Below are 16702 nucleotides of genomic sequence, written 5' to 3'. Positions count from 1 at the left end.
CTCTGTTCACACACCGACAGGCCCCCTCCGACATGACAGCCCAGAGGCCCTGCTGTCATGAGAAACCCCATCATGTTCTGCCAGCAGTGCCCACCACCATATATATATAAAGATGTGTGTGTGTCAGGGCGTCTGGGGCCTCCTGGCTCTCATGTGAAGGCGCGGTGGGGCTTGGTGGGGGCGTGGAGGGTGTGGAGGGAGGGTTAGAGGGTTCTTGGTAGGGACTAATTTCTTTAGTGTGAAATCACACATCTATTTCCATTGATAGGATTGCTTGACACACACAGCCGAGCGTAACATTAACTCAAGATGGTTTATGAGTCAACTGTGTATGTGTAAATAATTATCCAACTTGCATACATACTCACGCGTGCACACACGCGCACGCACACACACACACACACACACACACACACACACACTTTTCTTGGCTTCACAGTGTGTCCTCACTGTGACTTTGACCCTTTACACACTCACTGTAGACTAGAGGTCTCCTTGGTCTATTTATGGGCTACTAGGTGTGATTTATTACATTTGAAGGTAGGCTATAAGTACAAGTGCTTTTATTACCAAGTGTTTTTTTTCCTTTTTCTTTTTTTACTTACAAATTGTGTACAACAAGTCAGCAGGGAGGGTACACCTTTCGCAGCTCAGTCAAACTTGAGTGCTACACTCTGAATAAATAGTAGTATAGACATATTAGCATAGTAGGCAGTAGTAAAGGCATAGTAGAATAGTACATAGTAGATCGTAGTATAGACTTACATTTTATTTTATTAGTTATTAGTTATTATTATTCAGATATTGATTTGAAGAAGTGTGCTTTTAGTTGATGGGACATTGGGCGGGTTTCAGCTGTCCTGACTGGTGTGAAGTGAACTTGGTAGATCTGCGTTTTGGCTTCTTTGCCCCTACATGGAACAAGTTTCAAGTTTCAAGTTTCTTTAATAGTTGTCATACAGAAGTACAGAATACTTTTGTACAAAATGCTTCTTACTGTTGCGCTCCAGAGACTGTGCATGACAAGATAAGTATGAAATAAAACATAGTAAAAATTAGAAGAAAAAAAAGAGGTCACAGTGTTCAGTTTAGACATATGTACAATGTTCGTAGACGTAGTTACCATACAATATACAATACTGTGCAGTGTACTAATATACAATACTATATAGTGCAAGGCATAAATGGACGAGGTGCAGTTTAGGTACAATTCACAGTAGGTGTACGAGTTGTAGTGCAAATCCTTTATCAATAAATATAAAGTGTAAGTGTGTTTGTGTGATCTAAAGTGTGGAGAGTGGGTGCTGCAGTGTGTTGTTTGTTTGAGTGAGTGTGTGCGTGTGGGTGTGTGTGCTGTGTGCATTTGATGGTTGTTGCATAGTGATTATTGTTCGTTTGGCGATTATTGTTCGTTTAGCAGCCTGATGGCCTGGGGATAGAAGCTCCTTCTGAGTCTTTCTGTGCTCGCCATAAGACTCCGGTATCGCTTGCCTGACGGCAGCAGTTCAAAGAGGCAGTTGTTCGGGTGGCTCGAGTCCTTAATAATTCTCTTAGCCTTCCCCTTGCACCGCTTGTTGTAAATGTTCTGGAGGGTGGGAAGCCCCCCTCTAATTGTGCGTTCGGCTGAACGTGTCACTCTTTGTAGTCTGCTACGGTCTTGTGCAGTGCTATTCCCAAACCAGGAGGTGATGTTGCCGGTCAGGATGCTCTCTATTGTACATGAGTAGAAGTTCCTAAGGATCTTCTGACTGACTTGGAACTTCCTTAGGCGCCTGAGGAAGTAGAGGCGTTGTCGTGCCTTCTTCACAACACTGTCAATGTGTGTGGTCCATGTCAAGTCCTCGGATATGTGGGCTCCGAGGTACTTGAAACTGTTCACTCTCTCAACTGGTGCCCCGTCGATGCTGAGGGGGCTGTAGTCCTTGACCCCCGACCTCCTGAAGTCCACAATCATCTCTTTTGTTTTGCTGACGTTCAGGGAGAGGCAGTTCTCCTGACACCACTGTGACAGGTTCTCTACCTCTTCCAGGTAGGCCCTTTCGTCGTTGGCAGAGATCAGGCCCACCACTACTGTGTCATCAGCAAATTTGATGCACCCTGAACACCCTGCAGGAAACTCTGAAACGAGACACTCTAGGGCAGGGATCACCAACACGGTGCCCACGGGCACCAGGTAGCCCCCAAGGACCACACGGCAAGCCTGGGTGTATAAAGTGTTGAATATTGATATTATCTGTTTCCCACCTTGTTTTTTTTTTAACAAATGTTTTTTATTTTCCATTTTTTAACATAAAACTAGACAAACAATACATTAATAGTAGAAATCTATGATAAATCACAGGACAATGATCGACATAATAATAGCAATAATGACAGTCCAGTAATTAAATCAAAATAAATGTAGATTAAAAGACATAAAAATAATAAATACAATACAATACATAATGCTCTTGCTCGCTCTTCCTTACTCTTTCCTTCCCCTTCCCTCCCCCTCCACCCCCCCCCCCTCAGGACCCCCTTTTGGACTATACATCCACTATTCCGTTTAACATCAGGGATTACAAGTTCATATGCTACCCTTTATCTTCTCCACCACATCTAACCAGATTGCTATGCTGGCTTCATTAACACCTAAAATTTGTGCGGTAGATATCTCTAGTTAAATCACATCGAGATAGGTAAGAACCCATACCTTCCGGCACATTTTATCCGGTTGAATCCAGCGTGATGCTATCAACTTTTTGGCAGCCGTAAGACCGGACACAATTAGTCTCTTTACATGTACAGAGGTTGATAACTGAGAAACATCATTCAACAACAATACAGAAGGCAGTACAGGTATGGTCAGAGATAAAAATTCTGATCATTGAGTGGTTACTTCTTCCCAGAATATCTTAACAGGAGGGCATTCCCAATACATATGCATAAATGTACCAAGAGCACCGTTTAAACACAAGGAGCATCGAGAGTCTTGTCTGAGCCCCATTAGGTGCAAACGTCTAGGAGTCAGGTAAATCCTATGAATAAAATTAAGATTAATCTGTTGATGAGACTTCATCCCAATCAAAATCTACTTCCAAGTTTGGGATATCCTGTTTCCCACCTTGTTGATAATTATAGTGAGAATTCATTAACGTGATCAGTGTCTTCACAAAGATGAGTATCATTTATCATTGATAATAATATATAACTAAAGTCAAACTGAGTACATTTGTTATTCCAGAAGAGTGTATCAAACTGGTAGCCCTTCATATGACTGGTTGGTGACCCCTGCTCTAGGGTCGGTTTAGAACCGTGATGACCAATCAGGTCACCACAATATGCACTGTAATTGTTTTTAAATTGTTACCTCTGTTTTCGTTTTTGAAACATGCTCTTAACACTTTCAGAGCCCAAGCTTAATCTTGATTTACCGCTTGAATGCCCACCATCCACTTCAATGTTAGCGCTAATAACTAGGGTTGCACCGAATATTCGGCCGCCGATAATTATTGGCCGAAAATGGCTAAAAAGGCTCTTTCGGCTTTTGGCCGAAAGGGTTTTAGCACCGAAAATATATCACCGAATGTCAAAGAACAGGGTTGCGTAACGTTGATAACCTAAAGTGTTGTTATGACGTAATCAAAACGCGCAACGTGTAACATGAGCAGCTTGACAGCTCTTCCTGCGTTCTGCAGCCTGTGATAACTAACTCCTCTTGTGTCTAATCTGCCTGTCGCTTATCAATGACAAGTTTTCTAGTCAACATTGTCGAAGCGGATTGTTTTTTTATCGGTTCATTTCCGTTTGATAGCATTTTGAAAAGCCCTCGTTTTCAAGGAAAATATAAATATTCCATGATAATCGCCCTTTTCTGGAATATTCTAGAATACACAAAAACGTTGTTATTTTTCGGCCTATTTATGAATCGCTTTCAAATAAACGCTAGATTATCGATAGTATATGTGTACGTATGCACGCTATATAGGTGATCTGAAAAATCGATTCTCTGATTTCCTCAAAGCGATCGCGCACACACAGACAGATCACACATAGGGCAAACGCTGAGATCTCAGCGAATACAACTCTGATTATCCCAAGACTTGTAAAATAGATTCCTTACCTCAGATCAAATGTTCTCCAAAAAAATCATTCCAATTCCTGATCGCCATTTCAAAAATCGATCGCTTTTATTGATCCAACGCTACATACAGTACTGTACATATGTATTCCACGCTGTTCTAAGGCTCCACAATGAATCCGATCGGCTCGGGTTACATGCCTGAGAAGTCAAATGTGGATTCCGGATTTTTCTTTTCTCATCCATTTTCATTGAGTCCATTCCAAAAGGGTGCATTACCATCTGGGAGACGATAGGGGGCATTTTTTCACATCTGAGCTCCTACAGGGGCTGCATACCAACGGGAGACTCGGTTGATGAAATATGAATTCAGATCGCTAATAAAAAACCGATAATTGTCGTTGTGGGCATTCAGGCTGATAAAACGTCTTATCACGTTTTGGGCATTGAAAGTGTTAACTGTTCCGATTGTCTGATGTTTCTGTGTTTATTAACGCACTAGCGTAATGGCATTTATGAATCTAATGACTTGACGACACTGTAAATGAGTTTAATTACTCAGTGTATTGATCAAGTATAAATAAAGTGGTGACAGTGGTAGAGCGGTCGTCTGGTAATCTGAAGGATCCTAGTTCGATTCCAGCTCCTCCCGGCAGTGCGTTGAAGTGTCCTTGAGCAAGACACTTAACCCCTAACTGCTCCCGATGAGCAGGTTGGCACCTTGCATGGTCGCCTCCGCCGTCGGTGTGTGAATGTGTGAGTGAATGGGTGAATGTGAGGCATAAGTTATAAAGCACTTTGGATAAAAGCACTATATAAATGCAGTCCATTTACCAAGATTGAATGATTGAATGAATTCTTGTCATAATCACGGCGAGAGCCTTCTTCACTCCTCCTCCTCCTCTCCCTCATTCACAACGGAAGCCTCACACCCATATATGGGCAGCACCCCTTCCCCGGATTCACACGCTGCCAAGCTCTTCAATCAACACGGCTGTACCTCATCCCCTGATTCACACGCTGCCAATCTCTTCAATCAACACGGCTGTACCTCATCCCCTGATCAGCAAGACGGTACATCTACCTGCAGATCCTGACCAGACCTCGCCGTAGTGTTAAACTAACTACCTAGGTACGACGACTCAACCTAAAACCTTGCTAACCTGCTCGTGTTATTATTCCTTGCTCTAACCTTGTTTCTCTGTGTGCCCAGGACCTCCGCTCCAGTGCACCCCCCTGCCTGGACATCTCGTGCTGCACAAGGAGTCTCCTGCTCTCTCTTCCACGACACAGACCTGTGTCTTCTGCCCACAGCTGCACTGGGAGTGCACCTGTCCTCACCCCCCAAGAAACATTCACAATACCTGTCTGTTGCACATTTCCTGATGTAACTCTGTCTGCTTGGGGAAATACAATTAAAACACCCTAAAACGCTCCATTCTCTCTTCTCCTGTGTAGCTATTGGGCTCTGCCTAAACCCATTCTCACAATTCTGGGTGCCCCTTCAAGAGCGCCAAAGCCTAGAGACGGCTTCAAAGTGACAACAATAACAATCTAAATGGAACCAAGTGTATTTCCTGTTGCATTGTTTCCTAATGCAATAGTTGACAGGAAACACACTTGGGTCCAAACAATCAACAGAATTCCAGTGAAACAGTCTATAAGGAAGTACTGTATTCTCCAGCCAATGAAATCCCAGAGAATATGGGGACTTGGGTTAAGCTGTTCACTACCACACTACCAAAGGGTTAACCCTTTCACTGCGACAATACAGACGGTTAACCTTTTCACTGCCACACGACAAAGGGTTAACCCTTTCACAACCACACTACAGAAGGTTAACCTTTCACTACCACACTACAGACGGTTAACCTGGGGATGTCATGTCGGAGGGGGCCTGTCGGTGTGTGAATAGAGGGGTCCCGCTGGGAAAGCCAGGGGCCTCCGGAGGTGACTAAGGTGACGAAGGGCCCTGCGCTCCGAAACGCAGCCACCATGATAGTTTATTCCTAGTGGCGTTACATTGAGTTTTTTGTTTTTGGGAACTTGGATTTCCCCTTAACTTTCCTTCCCTTAAGTAGGTTCTCACACTTTCCGTGTCGGTGTGCACGTTGGCGCGAGGCCCTGTAACCCGATAACGTGCGCGACTGTCGGAACACGCTGCTCCTATAGGATGAGATGGAGAGTGAGCTTCTAAATGCCATGTTCTCAGCTAGTCCACGCATGCACACACACACACACACTGTTGGTAGCGAAAGGTTAACCTTCTGTAGTGTGGTTGTGAAAGGGTTAAGCTGTTCCCTCCCAGGCAGCGTGTAAACAAGACAGAATGTACAGTATGCTCTAAAACAACAACAGTTTTCGGAGAACTCGGCGCACCACATGGCGACAGCATGGTCGCGGGCGAAACGACTCTTCATCCGCATTCATTCTTCAGTGGATAAAAGCTACGGCTAATTGTACCCTCATTACCCTCCCCTGCAATCGGCAGGCCTCCCAGTCGGGGAGGGAGGTTAGCGGTTAGCGCGCTGCTGTTTACCACTGCGTGCCACTCGGGCGTGTGTGTGTGTGTGTGTGAGGGGAAGCTGGGAACCATTAGCTTGGCCTGTGGACACACTGACTACTGTTTTGATGCCAATGTTCCCGTCATCTATAGTGTCCTCCTCACTGCTGCCGCCGCCGCTGCTGCTGCTGGCTTCACTTAGCGCTTCTGGTGAAACACCGCTGCCACCAATTACGCAGAGTGAGTCATCTTTGGAATAAGGACATCCGGGGGGTTGTGAGCCAAAAGAAACATGCGGTAGTGGAGTAGGAAAAAAATACCAGCAAATATTGTGTTTGGAAATTATCTGTTTAAATATGAAGGAAAATTTAAAAAATATAAACTAAAAACACCACCACCACAATGAGCAAACAAACAACCACCAAAGATCAGTTTAATTTTCACATTTACTCGATATAGTGTTTCTATTATGTTTTCATTATACAGATACCAGGTATGATAATATTTTGTTCCCTGTGCGGTTGTAAGGATCCCTTAACTTTTCTTTACGTAAAAATGTAAATAAAAAATGTACTGTTTCAGTCACTCATGCATTCACAAAATCCCTGCAACACCGAGCCACTTCAGGAGAGCAATTCCATGAATGTGGACTATGCTTGTTGAACCTATAAAAGGCCAAACAGCCCTCAAACAAAACGCGCTCACTGTGGAGAATTGATGAGTGTGCAGTACAGATGGGTGTGCACTGCAGACCCACATAAACAAGTTGGACTGGGACTTTTAGAAAAATTATGTTCTTGTCGTGGCTTTTTGGAGAAAACCCCACATTTATTGATCTAGAGATGGATGTAGAGACATGAGGAGAGAAACTAGAGAGGGATATGAGGAGATATGTATCTAGGGCTGGGCTGATATGTATCATTTATTGTCCATCTGCAACGTGTTTTTTCTATATACAGTAAACATAATTGTGATACATGTGATGTCCAAGTACATTTTCACACCAAAAGAAATTCTGAAATATGTGAGAATGTAAATGTAAAAATTCAGTTTTGACAGCGGACCATATCTTCCCATTTACCATGCAGTCCAATATGATGAAGTGACCGACTGGATTATCTTACATGCGATCTCCCATCCCGCTAAAAACCAGACGTTGTGATGTATATCATCGATATTGATAGAAGTCCCTCTCAATATGGTGATACTGTTACTGTATGTACTTTTTTTTGCCCCCTAGAGACACGCAGTGACAGAGAACCTGCAGGACACCGAGATGCAAGAGACCGAGAGAGAGACAAAGACACAACAACAAAGACAGTGAGATGATGACTCACCACGTGGGCATCCTGGTTGTCGGTCAGCTGGAGCAGTGTCGGGCCGTGTTTCCACTTCCTGGGTTTCGGCGTGCGTTCGGTGGTGAGGCGCCTGCTGCTTTGGCCTCCCCGCTCCGCCACTCTCCCTCCTCTTCCTCGCTCTTCCTCCCCGAGGCTAACGGCGCTGACGCTGGCCACGCTAACCTCCGCGCTCGCGCCGGACGCCGGGATGTTCTCCTTGTTGACGTCGTCTCCCCTGAGGGACAAGGCGCTGTTTTCAGAGGGGAAAGGGGAAAAAAGGAAAAAAGGAAATCAGACACTCTCCTTCCTTTCCTTTCCTATCTCTGTCTCGCTCTCTCCCTCCCTCTCTCTCTCACACACTCTCTCTCTCCCTCAACGTGGTGAGGGGAAAACCAAATAGTAAGGTCATTCCCACACCTTATTTACTTATACTTTCTTGAGCGGCTAAGGTGCTGTTTAGCTTTGCCGCTTAATTCTGTTTACCGTGAACTGTGTTTGGGGAGCTGCTGTTTTTCTGCCGCGGCTGGCCTAGTGTGCCCTTCTAATCCATGTTGGTCACCGCTCTCCCACTCTCCACCGGGTCTCAGTCATCAACACAGATTAGCCGCGGTGTCGCCACGGTACGGTGGTGGGACTCCTAATCGTTGTGACTCTACAGTGCGACGCAGTAGTCGAGGATTGGACGAGGAGTTGGGTGGCTTCTTTACAGTCAGGAAGGGGCAAAGAAGCCAAAACGCACATCTACCAAGTTCACTTCACACCACAGTCAGGACAGCTGGAACCCGCCCAATGTCCCTCCGTCTACCAAAAGCACACTTCTTCAATCAATAATCTGAATAAAATTATTATTTAAAGTCTCTACCGTCACCCGGAACACGAGGCCTCCAGTTATCCTGTGTAAGCCCAGTGGGTAGAGGGGGTGTGGCCCAAACACCAGCCAGGTTAGGGTTCAAACAAACCTTGACAAACCAGCGGAAATCAGCTCAGGTGACACAGTCCTTGGGGACAAGATCTTACGTGAGATCTGATTTGGGGGGGGGGGGGGGGGTGTATAACCAACTCCCCTGGTGACACGGACCCATCCCTGTACCTGCTCCTGTCCGACTGTCCCAGGACCTCCTCTGGCTGCTCCCTCTTCTGTCTGCGTCTCTGCCGCGCCGTGGGGGGCGGTGCCGGAGACGGGGGGCATGGGGTCAACTGGCACTCCTCCACAGGGTTCACCTCGAAGAGATGCTGCACCACCGTGGACCTGATGGTCTTGTCCAAGAAACTGAGAGAGAGAGAGGGAGAGAGAGAGAGAGAGAGGGAGAGAGAAGAAAGAGAAAATAGAGGAGATGGAAAAGAGAAGAGGAGAGAGGGAGCAGAAAAGGATATCATAGAGAAATGAAGGAGGGGGAGATGATAAATATTGTATAATATGAAATACTGTACGCTATGTAATGTAGGACCATATGAAATACTCTGTAATACAGGACCATATGAAATACTGTACACTATGTAATGTAGGACCATATGACATACTGTATGCTGTGTAATACAGGACCATAAATACTGTACGCTATGTAATGTAGGACCATATGACATACTGTATGCTGTGTAATACAGGACCATATGAAATACTGTACACTATGTAATGTAGGACCATATGACATACTGTATACTGTGTAATACAGGACCATATGAAATACTGTACACTATGTAATGTAGGACCATATGACATACTGTATGCTGTGTAATACAGGACCATAAATACTGTACGCTATGTATGTAATGCAGGACCATATGAAATACTGTGTAATACAGGACCATATGAAATACTGTATGCTGTGTGATGCAGGACCATATGAAATACTGTATGCTGTGTAATGCAGGACCATATGAAATACTGTATGCTGTGTAATACAGGACCATATGAAATACTGTATGCTGTGTAATGCAGGACCATATGAAATACTGTATGCTGTGTAATGCAGGACCATATGAAATACTGTATGCTGTGTAATGCAGGACCATATGAAATACTGTATGCTGTGTAATACAGGACCATATGAAATACTGTATGCTGTGTGTAATACAGGACCATATGAAATACATGACTACGTCACATGGATTCCACGAATGCCACCCATGCATAGAGTTAAAACCCACAAGAAGACTTTCCACTTACTTCACCACATCTGGTCTGCAGTGGACAGGGGAGATGTGATTACTAGAGGGATGGATGGAGAGAGAGAGAGAGAGAGAGAGAGAGAGAGAGAGATAAAGTGTGTTAATATTGCAGAGGCAGGTGGTCTCAATAGGTCACCGAGCAACGCTGAAAACAGCCAAGGGCTCTGTAGCTGACCCTTAGCGATCAAGGGCAATGTGTGTGTGTGTGAGCGTGTACACTTCAGCAGTATTCTTCCTATAAGCAGGCCCTCAGGGAAGAAAGTGGCTGGCTCCCATGACTACCAGTAAGTCTGACGTGGAGTTCTCGTTCTCCCTATCTCTCTCTCTCACTCTATCCAGTATAGCCTATATATAGCCTATCTATCTCTCCACGTCTCTCGCTCTATCCTCCCTCTCTCTCAATCACTCATTCTCTCTTACACACACACACACACACACACACACACACAGACAGTAGTAAATTTAAGTGTAGGAACAAAGAGACGCAAAAATGAAAGGTCACTGTGTGTGTGTGTGTGTGTGTGTGTGTGTGTGTGTGTGTGTGCATGTATCGGTACATTTGTGTGTATGTACTTTCCTAAGAGTGCTGGTGATGTGCCCATTGGCAGTGCCAACTTTCACAGTGCCAAGTGGGAGAGTACAGTCTCAGCAGAGAATTTACATGCGATGGTCATGACTCATGACAGTGAATTTACATGTAATGGTCATGACAGTGAATTTACATGTGATGGTCATGACAGTGAATTTACATGTGATGGGCATGACAGTGAATTTACATGCGATGGTCATGACAGTGAATTTACATGCGATGGTCATGACAGTGAATTTACATGCGATGGTCATGACAGTGAATTTACATGTGATGGTCATGACAGTGAATTTACATGCAATGGTCATGACAGTGAATTTACATGCAATGGTCATGACAGTGAATTTTGCCTCGATGGTGATGACAGTGAATTTATATGCGATGGTCATGACAGTGAATTTATATGCGATGGTGATGACAGTGAATTTTAGAGTTGTTCCGATACCAGTATCGGAAATGCCGCCGATACTGCCTAAAATGCTGGTATCGGTATCGGCGAGTACCCTCTAATTCTGCGCTCCGATACCATATGACGTAATTTATCAACAACACTGCGGTCTGCTGAGTGAGCATTATAAAACAAACGTGTTTTTAACCGACATGAATTAAAGTGTCAATGCTGTTTGTCATTTTAACAGCAGATACTTTCTTAAATGCCATCCTCCCGACAGAGCGGTGTTGACGGGGAGCTCTGATGGGTTCGCTTGGTGGTGTTATTAGCATTGAACAGCTAACCGAAAGTTCAAGTTTCAAGTTTCTTTAATAGTTGTCATACAGAAGTACAGAATACTTTTATACAAAATGCTTCTTACTGTTACGCTCCAGAGACTGTGCAAGACAAGATAAGTATGAAATAAAATAACATAGTATAGCATGTAAATTAGAAGTAAAAAAATGAGGTCACAGTGTTCAGTATAGACATATGTACAATGTTCAATGCAGAATAGACGTAACTGAGTTACCATATAATATACAATACTATGCAGTGTACTAATATACAATACTATATAGTGCAAGGCAGAAATGGGATGAGGTGCAATTTAGGTACAATTTACAGTAGGTGTACAAGTTGTAGTGCAAATCCTTTATCAATAAATATAAAGTGTGTTTGTGTGATCTAAAGTGTGGAGAGTGGGTGCTGCAGTGTGTTGTTTGTTTAAATGAGTGTGTGGGTGTGTGTGCTGTGTGCATTTGATGGTTGTTGCATAGTGTTTATTGTTCGTTTAGCAGCCTGATGGCCTGGGGATAGAAGCTTCTTCTGAGTCTTTCTGTGCTCGCCTTAAGACTCCGGTATCGCTTGCCTGACCGCAGCAGTTCAAAGAGGCAGTTGTTCGGGTGGCTGGAGTCCTTGATGATTCTATTAGCCTTCCCCCTGCACCGCTTGTTGTAAATGTTCTGGAGGGTGGGAAGCCCCCCTCCAATTGTGCGTTCGGCTGAACGTGTCACTCTTTGTAGTCTGCTACGGTCTTGTGCAGTGCTATTCCCAAACCAGGAGGTGATGTTGCCAGTCAGGATGCTCTCTATTTTACATGAGTAGAAGTTCCTAAGGATCTTCTGACAGACTTGGAACTTCCTTAGGCGCCTGAGGAAGTAGAGGCATTGTCGTGCCTTCTTCACAACACTGTCAATGTGTGTGGTCCATGTCAAGTCCTCGGATATGTGGGCTCCGAGGTACTTGAAACTGTTCACTCTCTCAACCGGTGCCCCGTCGATGCTGAGGGGGCTGTAGTCCTTGACCCCCGACCTCCTGAAGTCCACAATCATCTCTTTTGTTTTGCTGACGTTCAGGGAGAGGCAGTTCTCCTGACACCACTGTGACAGATTCTCTACCTCTTCCAGGTAGGCCCTCTCGTCGTTGGCAGAGATCAGGCCCACCACTACTGTGTCATCAGCAAATTTGATGATTGTGTTGTTGTTCCGCTGTGCCACTCAGTCATGTGTGTACAGGGAGTAGAGGAGGGGGCTCAGAAAGCTAGCGTTAACTAACGTTAAAGTTTTAGCTTTAACGTTACCTTGGCTAAAGTTGGGGCTATTCATAATCCAGCAATAATGGCTGCAGACCTGCAAGCAAAGTACAGAAAGTTGGCAAAGGAGTATTCATTTCACATTTTCACCAGTAACGTTACAGTCTTTCCATCTACCGGTAGCTCATGCTAGCTAACCTAGCTCACGTTAACGTCGTCACTGATCGACCACCTCGCGTACACAATTAATGACATGTTGCGGACAGCCATATCGGTGACAATGTTTAGCTTTTAGTACCAAATGATAAGAGTCTGAGGCGGAGTCTCAAAAGAGAATGTTGAATATTTATTGTGCAAAAATCACAACAGCGGAGCCGTGTGGAAGCAAGTGCAGCAACGAATAATGTCCGTGTGGAACTAATGTGCCAACAACCTTTCCGTGGGTGAACTCATTGAGATAGTTTTCAATTACTGATACTAATACTAATCTATACAATCACCTGTTGTTGAATAAATACCATTACTTTATAGTTATTACTAAAAAACAGTATATATAAAACAGTAGCTGTATAAAATAAAAATAAAAAAAAGTTTTATAATTTATAAAATTTCTTTTATGTATGCACTGGTATCGGATCAGTATCGGTATCGGCCGATACCCAAAGCTTAGGTATCGGAATCGGATCGGGAAGGAAAAAATGGTATCGGAACATCTCTAGTGAATTTAGATTGGATGGTGACGACAGTGTATTTAGATTGGATAGTGATGACAGTGAATTTAGATTGGATGGTGATGACAGTGAATTTAGATTGGAAGGTGATGACAGTGAATTTAGATTGGATGGTGATGACAGTGAATTTAGATTGGATGGTCATTACAGTGACGTTTTACTGCCTCACACCTCCAAACCCTCACTGTTATTGAACGGCATCAGAAAATAGTACTTTGTCTCAATATAAATGCATATATCATTTGCCGTTCAACAATGTTGTACATCATTACACATCAAGTGGTTTCAGTGTATTTATCTTCTGTTTATGTGAGTGTATTGCACAGTGTTTTTGGAGTTCAAAGGGAGAGGGACTAGTTAACCCGTCACTGCTGTGTCAGCTAATGGAAATCTTAATGAAACTAAGCTAAACATACTCCAAGCCATTCACACACACAATAATAAATAAACAAACATGTATTCAAGCTATTATTATTATTATTATTATTATTATTATTATTATTATTATTATTATTATTATTATTATTATTATTATTATTATTATTATTATTATTATTATTTGTATTTATTATATTTTTTTATGACAATTTTAATTGTATCTCTGTAATACAAAGTCAAAGCCTCAGGGCATAGAGTATAACATGGATCCAGTGTTGTAGTCAAGTCACTAAATCTGGAGTCCGAGTCGAGAGTCCCCACTGTGTTCGATTCCAAGTCCGAGTCACCAAAGAAGAGCCCAAGTCGAGTCAGAGTTAAGTCCCCATTACCCTAGTCCGAGTCCAAGTCATCAAGGTTGAGTCCACTCCACTCTGGCAGTCAAAGAGCTGACATACAAATAAAAAAAAAAGTCTACATTAAATATAAATGACACAGCGGTCACCATTTCAAAGGGAGTTTATTTACCTTGTGACACAATAGCCAAACAAATGCACTAGCCATCAATATCCTATAAAAATATTTTTTTTAATATAAATAACTATTTATCAATGAACAAGTCCAAGTCCTCATCTGCACCTTCCGAGTCCGAATGCAGTCAATGCTCGAGTCCAAGTCCAAGTCCGAGTCATCAGTGCTCAAGTCCAAGTCGAGTCACGAGTCCTGGAAATCATCTGCATGGATCAAATGATAGCATAGCAGGCACCTTTCTACAGAGTGTGGTCATTTCAACATCTACAGGGGTGACCTGAGAATTCCTCCATAAACACCATTGTTGACAGTAATAGCACAGATTGGATGAGGCTGAGGATGGCAGCGATGATATGAGTGGAGATAATGATTGGAGTTATCATACACCACGCGAAGGTGAGTGGGTTGTGTGTGTCATGGGTCTCATACTGTACATGTAAACACGATGATGACTATGAGGAACTGTCTAGGGATGTCCGATATTATCGGCCTACCGATATTATCGGCCGATATTGGCCTTAAAATGTGATATCGGAAATGATCGGTATCGGTTTTCTTATTTATATTTATTTAACCTTTATTTACCCAGGCAAGCAAGTAAGAACATATTCAGATTTTTTTTATTGTCAAAAGTATGCATAATGTTGTGTTAATTCCACGACAAGAGATATGTAATGTTAATTACCTGAAATTATTCCGTTTTTTAGGGGGGGAAACCTGCATACATATCGGTATCGGTTGATATCGGTATCGGAAATGAAGAGTTGGACAATATCGGTATATCGGTATCGGTAAAAAAGCCAATATCGAGCATCCCTAGAACTATCCAATCAGATGGGCTCAAAGACGAGCACATTTTATCCTTTTATCAGATGATCATTTTGATGACTTGATGAAAATCATATCATAAACGGGTGCATGTCCTTTTTATTGTTCTAAGTTAAGGCCCAACCCGAAACTTTCTTAGAGTGCAATGAAGCGCTATGTGGAAAACAATTGCTATGTGAAACATTAACCGAGCAGTATCCATAAAAAGCACCTGGCACCAAAGGCAATAGGTTATGACAACAACAACAACAATAACAGGAACATGGTTCCATAACTCACTAATGTCGACACCAAAGTCAGACAAATATCAAGGGGTAAGAATCATTAACACCTCAAAAGCTGCGGACACACGATAGGCCTGGGGGGGGGGGGGGGGGGGGGGGGGGGGGGGTAATTGCCTGGTGACTGACAACTGCTCCCAAAGGCTATGAGCAGTTTTATGCACCAATGGGGGGGTAAGATGATCCTTATGTAATGTGTGGCCAGAGACATATGAAGAGCAGGAAAGGTTAACTGAGTGTTTGGCAGCACTTCGCCCAGTCTGGTGCACCGAGTTCATCCCATTTGAGACTGACACAAGTCTCTTAAAATACTTTTACAAAAAGTGTTTACAGCTGTGATGCTCACATGCAGCTAATGTGAATGTATATATATGCAGCTAATGTGAATGTATATATATATATATATATATATATATATATATATATATATATATATATATATATATATATATATATATATATATATATATATATATATATATATATATATATATATATATATACATTCACATTAGCTGCATGTGAGCATCACAGCTGTAAACACTTTTTGTAAAAGTATTTTAAGAGACTTGTCAGTCTCAAATGGGATGAACTCGGTATATATCAGATATATATCAGATATATATAATACAGTATACAAGTATGTGCACAGGGATATACTGTATGCAGACATATCCAATGGTTGTAGATATATATATATATATATATATCTACAACCATTGGATATGTCTGCATACAGTATATCCCTGTGCACATACTTGTATACTGTATTACCGGTATATATATCTGTATACCGGTATATCCCATACCTACTTCCACTAGTTATCCCACTGGACAGTATGGTTAACTAACATAGTATATTTATACATGTATCACTGTACATAATTATACTGCACATACATCAGTTTAATCACTTGTATGTTGTATATTGTTAATGCACTTTACTGTTATATTTGCACTCTGGTTAGATGCCAACTTATTTTTGTTTGTACTATACTGTGTGTGTAGTAGTGACAATACATTTGAATCTAATCAAATCTATCTAATCTAAAATTCTCAAAGAAAGAAGGTACAGCAACTGGATTTGTTTGGATGCTGACATGTTGGGAGTGACCAGGGGAGCCTTAGACCCTATACAAAAACCCTCTACCACAGCGTGTGGGTTATCTGTACCACATCCAGAAATATCAGACACAATCATTATCTATCCCCGTTCATAACGTGTAAACAATCTTATCTTGCGTCTGTCAGAGCCACATTTAGACTGATGAAGTACAGCTGTGAGCCTATCGCACACAGCCTAAATTGTACATTTGGAATCTTCTGCCTTTGGA

At 42.7% G+C, this 16702-nt stretch overlaps 1 protein-coding gene across 3 annotated transcripts in view; it reads right to left on the bottom strand.

Annotated features, from left to right (window-relative positions):
• Positions 1-16702, bottom strand: part of fam13a (family with sequence similarity 13 member A) — a 259712-nt gene that overhangs the window by 67342 nt on the left and 175668 nt on the right. For all 3 annotated transcript variants that reach the window (XM_084319360.1, XM_084319361.1, XM_084319362.1), the window contains exons 10-12: positions 10068-10109; positions 8991-9170; positions 7901-8150 (exon numbers count right to left, since the gene is read on the bottom strand). In XM_084319360.1, coding sequence (XP_084175486.1) covers positions 7901-8150; positions 8991-9170; positions 10068-10109 — 472 coding nt within the window. The remainder of the gene's footprint in view (positions 1-7900; positions 8151-8990; positions 9171-10067; positions 10110-16702) is intronic.

The sequence above is a fragment of the Notolepis coatsorum genome, assembly GCF_963971535.1.
Source record: "Notolepis coatsorum genome assembly, chromosome: 7".
Lineage (NCBI taxonomy): Eukaryota > Metazoa > Chordata > Actinopteri > Aulopiformes > Paralepididae > Notolepis > Notolepis coatsorum.
This window is presented reverse-complemented; position numbering and strand designations above follow the sequence as displayed.